At 37.4% G+C, this 9,499-nt stretch overlaps 1 protein-coding gene across 1 annotated transcript; it reads left to right on the forward strand.

The window, feature by feature from the left end:
* Positions 1-3,097: 3,097 nt before the first annotated feature.
* On the forward strand, positions 3,098-9,423 carry cops2 (COP9 signalosome subunit 2). The gene is made up of 13 exons (XM_069705701.1): positions 3,098-3,245; positions 3,744-3,857; positions 3,969-4,046; positions 4,146-4,271; positions 4,364-4,453; positions 4,547-4,624; positions 4,888-5,062; positions 5,180-5,358; positions 5,592-5,644; positions 7,099-7,196; positions 7,307-7,389; positions 8,193-8,251; positions 8,898-9,423. The coding sequence occupies exons 1-13, from the start codon at positions 3,192-3,194 to the stop codon at positions 9,040-9,042; spliced, it is 1,332 nt and encodes a 443-aa protein (XP_069561802.1). The 5' UTR covers positions 3,098-3,191; the 3' UTR covers positions 9,043-9,423.
* The last annotated feature ends 76 nt before the right edge of the window (positions 9,424-9,499 follow it).

A 9,499-nucleotide genomic window follows, 5' to 3' on the forward strand; every position in this document is an offset into this window, starting at 1 on the left:
TCACATGCTACGTCAAGGTGGTTGATCACATGAACCTAAAGTCGGGTCAGAATAGCCTAAACATGTGGTTGATGATATATTGAGAATTTCGTTCGACTTTGTGAAAGGGCGTCGCGGCAAACTGCGCCACCAATCTTCCCAGGAATTAGACAGCTTTGTGACAAATCTTGTTGGTTGAGTCACTGGAAGCTCTGAGTGAACTCCGTGAAACTCTTTCTCCTGCCGCGACTCATTCTCCGGCACCAAAGATAGTCCAGCGGTCTATGACACCCACTCAGAGCTGGACACGACCTCATGAAGACACGGGTTCAGTCCCCGCCAAGGTAACACACAAGTTCATGGTTTACCCGCCGAGGTAACGCACAAGGTTCATGGTTTACTCGCCGAAGTAATACACAAGTTTCATGGTTCACGGAGAGTGAATCCCTCTAAGGGTAAGCCACGTGGTTCAACGAGGGTGAGACCTCCTAAGGCGAGTCCTTGTAAGGGTAAGCCACACAGGTTCGGGTTTGTACGTGCAGGCATGCTAATACCAAACCAAAGGTCAACAACAATACAAAACAAAAAAAGTCCAAAAGTGACTTTTCTTTTTTCATATTTCGGACATGAAATATATAAGTACAACATAATGGTGTTAGAGCAGTTGCCTCAGTGAGAAGTAACTTGAGGCATGCAATTGAACCCCAAACCTTCTGGCTAAGAGGCAGCAGTGCTAACCACCGCACCAGGAACCTTCCCAGGATTTAGACAGCATTGTGACAAATCTTTGGCTCCCTGCAACCTTTAACTGCACCATCCATAAATATTCATTCAAATACGATCAAAATTGCTGCAGACATTATTTGGTTAGTAGATATACATGTTTTCAAGGGGGTCTGCAGTGATATTAAATATCTTCCTGTAATGTGTAGTGTATGCAAAACTTTTTCAATTTGAATCACCATCAACAGGCCAAGATGGAATCTGAACCATTAATAGCAACCTTGGTGAAGTAGAATCTTTCACTTGTTGAGTCACTGGAAGAGCTCTGAGTGAACTCCGTGAAACTCTTTCTCCTGCCGCGACTCATCCTCCGGCGCCGAAGATAGTCCAGCGGTCTACGACGCCCACGCCGGGCTGGAAACGACCTCATGAAGACACGGGTGCCAGCCCCCCTCAGGTACCACACGGTTCATGGTTTACGGAGGGCGAGACCTCCTAAGGCAAGTTTCTCTAAGGGTAAGCCACACAGGTTCGGGTTTATATGTGCAGTCATACTAATAGAGAGTGACTTTTTTTTCTCATTGTGCACTGGTTAGAGTTGCCTTACAGTGAGAAGTAACTTGAGGCATGCAAGTCAGTTCAGAAAAAGGTCACTCCAAAAGGTGATAAAACAAAAAGTCATTCAAAATATCCAAAGTATGTTGTCCAAAATATGATTAAAAAACAAAAATCATACTATGTTGTCTGAAATATTTTTAAAAAAGAAGTCATACTATAGCATGTCGTCCAAAAAGTGACCCAAAATTTATTTTTCTATATAGTATAGAGTATAGAGTATATAGTATATAGTATATAGTACATAGTATATTGTATAGAGTATATAGTATATTGTATATACTATAGAGTATTTAGTATATAGTATAGAGTATATAGTATATAGTATATTGTATACATTATATATTATGTTGTATAGAGTATATAGTATACTGTATAGAGTATAGAGTATATAGTATATTGTATAGAGTATATAGTATATAGTATATTGTATATAGTATAGAGTAGATAGTATATTGTATAGAGTATAGAGTATATAGTATATTGTATAGAGTATATAGTATATTGTATATAGTATAGAGTAGATAGTATATTGTATAGATATATAGTATATTGTATATAGTATAGAGTATATAGTATATTGTATACATTATATATTATGTTGTATAGAGTATATAGTATACTGTATAGAGTATAGAGTATATAGTATATTTTTATAAAAATAAAAAATATATAGTATATTGTATAGAGTATATAGTATATAGTATAGAGTATATAGTATATAGTATATTGTATAGAGTATAGACTATATAGTATTTAGTGTGTTGTATAGAGTATATAGTATAGAGTATATAGTATAGAGTATATAGTATAGAGTATAGAGTATATAGTATATTGTATAGAGTATATAGTATATAGTATAGAGTATAGAGTATATAGTATATTGTATAGAGTATAGACTATATAGTATTTAGTGTGTTGTATAGAGTATATAGTATAGAGTATATAGTATATTGTATAGAGTATATAGTATATTGTATAGAGTATATAATAGATGCTGCTAAGTTTGCTGTTTCCCCGTTAAGGTCAAAAGATGCTCCAAACCTCATGAAACTTGCGTCAGGCACCAAGTTTCATGAGTTTTTGAAGATGTTTAAGCTGCCAAAAAAAGGATTTAAAAAAAAAAAAGTAGAATAAGGAACAAGATCGAAAAAAAACAATTAAAACTGCAAGCGGGAATATGCGGACCCCTCGCGTGCTGCACGCCGGCGGCCCCGACCCGCTGGATCCCCAATGTGCAGCGTGCGAGGGCCCGCATATCACTGCTTGCAGTTTTAATTTTCACCGATCCATAAATGTGTGGGAAGCATTTTAATGTTGGGGCTTGTTCAGGCTAATTTGATCTATTTTATATTCTAATCTGTACTGTTAAAAACATTTGTTGTACATCGAAATACTTTGTATTATCCGGACGCGTAAAGCATTTGTAGTTGTCGGGTAAATAACAAACGGTTAAAATATTTCTCTGAAATGTTGTGGAGCAGAAACGTTAAATAGCATTAAATTGAAATCATGTGCAAGTCCCTCAAAACTCAAGTACATTTATTTCCACTACTGAATGTAAAGTGTAATTCTTTTTATAGTACTTGAGTACATTGTTTTGAAAAAAAATAAAAATAAAAAATAAATAAAACAAAATTAAAAAAAGCAATCTGAAAGCCATGTCACGTTACAACCTCCAGAGGACTGCAAGTCGGTCATTTCTTTTCCGCGTTATTCGCTCATCAGACGCGATCCGACAGCGCCATCTACGGACGGAACCACGTGGCTGCCTCTCACCGCCCCGACTCACCCACCTCTCCTCCGCCAAACACAAGCACAGGCCGGGTGGCTGCCGTCCGTCTCCGAACAAGAACGAGGAACGACCCGTCAAGATGTCCGACATGGAAGACGACTTCATGTGCGACGATGAAGAAGATTACGACCTGGTATTTACTAAATTAAAAGACTCGGCGTGGTTTTTGGGGGAAAATATCAACCGTTTGTCCGCCGAGCGCGGGCTAGGCTAACGTTAGCTGTTTGGTTAGCCCGGTGGCTAACAGCAAACTGACAACGGCTCAATAACGTTAGCTTCCTTGCTTTTTTTTTTTTTTAGCAGCTAAGGAGCTGACTAAACATCAACAAAACAATTAAACATAGTAGGATTGCCGGCGAAAGATGCACGAATTACAGCTGTCGGTGGAATTGGGATTCCTGCAATTACAAGCGTGCTAGTTAGCGAGCCGTGACGTCGGCTAACTTCACGTTAGCTCCTCGCTGGTGTTTTGCAGAGTGATATTCACTCTGCCATGCTTTTCTTTTTTTCTTTGTTTTTTTAGTTCTGTGATAGCGAGGTTGGACTTTTCTGCTAAACGTCCGACTTCTATGTTTTTGAACTGGGTTTTGTGACTTGAACTTTCGCCGTGCTTGTTATGCTCTTAACTCAGGAATATTCAGAGGACAGTAATTCAGAGCCAAACGTGGACCTGGAGAACCAGTACTACAACTCCAAAGCCTTGAAGGAGGACGATCCCAAAGCAGCGCTTTGCAGTTTCCAGAAGGTGGTACTCCCATCAAACAAAAAAAACAAAACAACAAACAACAACATCATGTTCTCCGTTTACTTAAAAAAGCACCACGTTTATGACATCTCTTGATTCTGCTGTGTTCAGGTGTTGGAACTAGAAGGAGAGAAAGGTGAATGGGGGTTCAAAGCACTCAAACAGATGATCAAAATCAACTTCAAGCTGGTATGATATGCAACACATGCCATTATTTATTTACACTTAACTTGGCAGGTGTGTATATATATTATTGAGGTGGTTTTCTCTTATTTTTCAACCCTGTAGACCAACTTTCCAGAGATGATGAACAGGTACAAGCAGCTCCTTACATACATCAGAAGTGCTGTCACCAGGAACTACTCAGAGAAGTCCATCAACTCCATCCTGGACTACATCTCTACCTCCAAACAGGTTTGAGATACATATTTCGCGCCCTCGTAACTTTGCGGTGCCGGGTGTTTGAACTCTGTTGTTTGTCTGAAATGCATTTCCTTTGTTACTAGATGGACTTGCTACAGGAGTTCTACGAAACCACATTGGACGCTTTGAAAGATGCAAAAAATGACCGACTGTGGTTTAAAACTAACACAAAGGTAAACAAAGGTTCTTCCAGGTTGTCCTACATAACCATTTCATAGTAAAACTGGTACTTGAAAATGTTAATTTTTTTTGTTTATTTCCTGGAGTTGGGGAAGCTGTACTTGGAGAGAGAAGAGTATGGGAAACTGCAAAAGATACTTAGACAACTACATCAGTCATGTCAGGTAATTAATCCTTTTAATCAATAATTTTTTTTTAACTGAATACAAGTTTCTTTATATATATGATTATTTTATGGCGATCAGTAAAGAGTATCAGAATCCTCCGTATATGAGATAAAAATAAGTCTTGAGTCAAAGCACCTTTCTTAAATTGCTTTAATTAAATAGAAGACGTGTTTATCTCTGAATAGGTACAAGTGTATGTAGACCTGGCAGCAATAATAATGATGTAATGAATCCTTATTCTATTTTTCCACCAACAACAGACAGATGACGGAGAGGATGACTTGAAGAAAGGCACACAGCTGCTGGAGATCTATGCTCTGGAGATCCAGATGTACACGGCACAAAAAAACAACAAGAAATTGAAAGCCTTGTACGAGCAGTCGCTTCATATTAAATCTGCGATTCCTCATCCGCTCATAATGGGAGTTATCAGAGGTATGAAACTGCAGCTCACTCGTTCATAGAACAGAAGTTTTGTTTTAAGCTTGAATGTTGCACAATGTTTGCTGAAGCTGTTTGCCGAGTAACCTGTGCTTGTTTGGTCCTGGCCAGAGTGTGGTGGGAAGATGCATCTGAGAGAGGGTGAGTTCGAGAAAGCTCACACAGACTTCTTTGAGGCCTTTAAAAACTACGATGAGTCCGGCAGCCCGAGGAGGACGACATGCCTGAAGTACCTGGTCTTGGCAAACATGCTGATGAAGTCGGGAATAAATCCTTTTGACTCTCAAGAGGTATGAATGTTTTTTTTAATAAGCGGGCATGTACTGTTTCTCAAGAATATAAAGCAAGCAAGAACAACACACAGTCGAGCTGGTTGCCACATAAGTTTGAGTTTTTGATAAAGCACACCTCAAGTATGTCTAATCAGAAGCATTTGGTGCAAGTATTTTGCGGGTTTTGAGCTTAATCAGTGAACATTTACTCAAGTCCTCGCACTTCTAACTTCTCATATTTCTTTCTTAAGGCCAAACCATACAAAAATGACCCAGAGATCCTAGCGATGACAAACTTAGTAAGGTAAGTGTGCACTTATGAATACGTGTACAAATGTCCTTTGTTTACAGTCAATCGCAGGTTTTGCTGTTGCAATTTTGCTGCTATTTTTTTATAATATTTTACTCACCAGTTTTACTCTGAGATACATCACAGTTTTTCTAAAGACCGCAAATGCATACACAACAAGAACAGTGTCAGAGACAGTGTTAATCCAACTGATTTGTAAATGACCCTTGAAATACTTCAAATGTTTTGCACAGACCATTTAGTGGGGGAAACTTAATTCTTCACTCCTTATTATTATTATCATTATTGTGAACTATGAATCTTTACTGTTTTTGTTTAATCTGTCTAATCCTTGTAAGGTTGTCCTATGTACTCTGTTGTTGCTCATTACATTAATAAACAATGATGGTTCATTGTATGGGGAGAAGTAGATCCCAACTGACACTGAAGTTTTGGGGCCGTTACTGACGTTAGCAAGTGAAAAAAATCTTATATTGATATATTGGCCAATATGTGCTGAAAACAGTATCATTTTTTTGCAATGATCCCTCAATTGTGGTTATCAAACACTTTCCGTGCTTGTAACAGAAATGTAATGGAGGCAGGATATTTTATAGTTTATTGTCCACACGGACATCACAGCACTGAAACTAAACTTCACTGAGAATTTAACACTTATAAATAATTAGGAAAAAACACACACAAATATTTCTAATTCATCCCAAGCATCTCTTTCTGCATCATGTCCTGTAAACAAAATTTACATATCAGCCATCAGATTCCCCAATTCTGATATCGTTTGGTAAAACATGCACATGACGAAGCTTTGCATCCTGCATTTTAAAAAAAATAACTGAGTTGGTGAAGAAAGTGTTATAGTTGAGAGCCAAAACTATAAAACTTTACGCCGAGTGTTTGCAAAGAAAATTGTTGCCATAATGTTTTGAATTCGCAGTTGTCTCTTGTAGTTATATATGTTTAATGTATGGATTTTGGTCAGTGCCGTAGCCGGGCAAGTGTATAGTAGTTACAACAGGTGTGTGCAGTGTGTTCACTTCTTTCAGTGGATGCATTGATATGTTTACAATATCTATGGTTTTAGTATCATTTATAACGGTTCCCTGTCTACATTAGCGTACATTTCACAGTATTTGTTTAAACCCTGGAAGCATGACTTCCTCAAACCTTTACTAATATTCTGTTTCCTTGTTTGCTCTCGTTCATCCCATTGTTTACATACATAACAGGCACAGTCTCTAACATCTCATGTTCCATTCATACGTTGAAACTTTTTATTGCATAAACAACAAACTAAGAATGAACCCCACCAAACTCTTACTAACAATAGTGTTTACACTAAAGTGTCATATTTTGGAATGTGTTTGACAGCTGTCGGGATGATAGTTTTTATGTGGGTCACGGAGACACAATGTAAATGGTTAAACAACAGTGACTGTTTTCCTTTCCAGCGCCTACCAGAACAATGACATCACCGAATTTGAGAAAATCTTGAAAACGAATCACAGTAACATAATGGACGACCCCTTCATTCGAGAGCACATAGAGGGTGAGTGATGAACGTGACTTCAATCCACATGCATGACGAATGTGTTGGAAAAACATTGTCTTTTTTCTTTTTTTTCCCAGTATAGCTGATTATGTGATGTTGTGTTTCAGAGCTCCTGCGTAACATTAGAACTCAAGTACTTATCAAACTCATCAAACCATACACGAGAATACACATCCCTTTCATTTCGAAGGTAAGACCATGTGATTAAAAAAATGTCTGACACAGTGACTTTATCTATAATCTCTCCTTTTTGATCACATGTTTTTTGCATTGACAATGATGACCATGTGATTATTTCAAAAGGCTTATTTAAAGTTAAGCTGGTTTGTACTGAAAGCCAATCAGTCATATCAGTGAGGGAAAGGGTATAACTAGAATGAAAGCACGAAGACAATCATTCATTGTCTGGACGCAGTGCTTTGATGTGCCTTAATTGGCATATAATACAAATGAATAAAATGCAGTTTCACTACTAACATTAGTCAAACATGATAAAATATACAATTGAAAAACAAATAATATGTATACTTATATAATATTACTAAAATAAGCTGTATTCCGTTGTCCTCTGTTATTTAAAAGTACAATATTTACAACTGAATCTGAAAAATATATTTCAGCATTCACGCCTCTGGATTTTTTTTTTTACCACTTTGATTTTAAATTGTACTGTACTGGAGGGTGTATCTTACCTAAAATGATAGTGACTACAGAAGAAAAGCTCAAAAGTGTCTGTGTGTATATATATATATATATATACATATATTTATGTATATGTGTACGTGTGTATAAGTAATTACTCTGCGTGACATTCTCTGTTTTCTTTTACTTCTATGTTTACATACTGGAGTGATACTTTGTCCACATATCTTTTGTCACCATATTTTATAGTAGCATCTGCGGTGTGTTGAACTCTGGTGCGATTTAACATTCAAGGATGCACAGACGTGTTTACAGATGTGAGGATTACTTGTCTTTTCTTGTGTGTTTCAGGAGCTGAACATTGATGTGTGCGATGTGGAAAGTTTGCTGGTGCAGTGCATCTTGGATAAGTAAGTCTCTCCCTTACTTACACGCGTGTCGAGAAGCAGAACAAACAGAGATCACTTTTTGTAAATAGCTTTATTTCCTCATAGTTTGAGTCCTTTGGCCCGTCATTGAATCAGGCGGTATGAATCGGCAGTTTCAAGGACAACTTGTAATTAAATGAGAGTCATATTGTATCAGTGTTCTGTTTACTGTGACACTTCATATCCCAGCTCTACTGGTTCACTGACGTAAATGACTTGGCAGGAAGTGAAAACACCAGATTACTGTAATCTTTTTTTTTTTAACAATGTTTTTCATACTTGTTGTAATACTCTAAAATGTTAAAGGGATATGCTACTCGTTTGAGGGCATTGGCAATAGGAAAAAGAGCAAAAATAATTTGCCTTTTTTCATTAATGCAGACCCCCGTGTTTAAGAAAAATACCTGACATTTTTGAGAATGCTTTAGGATTTTCCTGTCAATTATTTCATTCAATTCCTTGATATCATTTGTTATCAGTACTGTGTTATGCCAAAGTAAAATTTTCTGCCAGATCGGACAAAATGTTAAACTAAAGGAAGAGCTTACTTAGATTGTGTCTTGAAATCGGACTGACTTGGGATGTCCTAAAGTTATTTTTCTAATATAATTTTTTTTTTACTTCACAGTACAATCCACGGACGAATTGACCAAGTCAACCAGCTACTAGAACTGGACTACCAGAAAAGAGGAGGGGCTCGCTACACAGCTTTAGACAAATGGACAAATCAGCTGAACTCTCTGAACCAAGCCATTGTTAGCAAGCTCACATGATGGCATGTAAAATCAAAGAGACAAGGAAAATGGCATGTTTGAATACATCCACAACGTATGCTACTGTGCTTCGTCAAGTATATCCTCTGAGACCAGATACACAGCACAGGTTTTGCGAATGCATCAATTTCAAGAAGACTCCAAGAACCCCCAACAACGTGTTCAAAGTGTGTTGTTCTGTCCCGATGAGAGGGAATCACTGACACTTATTTTTGTTTTTTATGTTCCTGATTGGCAGATCCTTCCATGTGCAACACACAAAATGCTTCAGTTGTTTAAAAAATAAGAAAAGAAAAAAACAAGTCCAAATGTGTATGAAAGCAGTATTTTAATGTATACTGTTGCCTGTTGGTAATAAACAGATTTCTCTCAGCACTAAAAGGATTCAGCTGCATTTGACTAGCTACGTTTGAACCGTGAGGCTTTAAATAAATATATATTTTTTTTAAACCCGTCA

This window comes from Brachyistius frenatus, unplaced genomic scaffold (genome assembly GCF_029030835.1).
Source record: "Brachyistius frenatus isolate BFR_SWC_R1_liver_20210118 unplaced genomic scaffold, ASM2903083v1 Contig_58, whole genome shotgun sequence".
Classification (NCBI taxonomy): domain Eukaryota; kingdom Metazoa; phylum Chordata; class Actinopteri; family Embiotocidae; genus Brachyistius; species Brachyistius frenatus.

Bases quoted from the DNA above. Each gene is read 5' to 3' on its own strand.
- cops2 (XM_069705701.1), top strand. From the start codon at position 3,192: ATGTCCGACATGGAAGACGACTTCATGTGCGACGATGAAGAAGATTAC. The intron at 4,047-4,145 runs GTATGATATGCA...TCAACCCTGTAG, and splicing joins TCAAAATCAACTTCAAGCTG to ACCAACTTTCCAGAGATGAT. The intron at 4,272-4,363 runs GTTTGAGATACA...CTTTGTTACTAG, and splicing joins ACATCTCTACCTCCAAACAG to ATGGACTTGCTACAGGAGTT.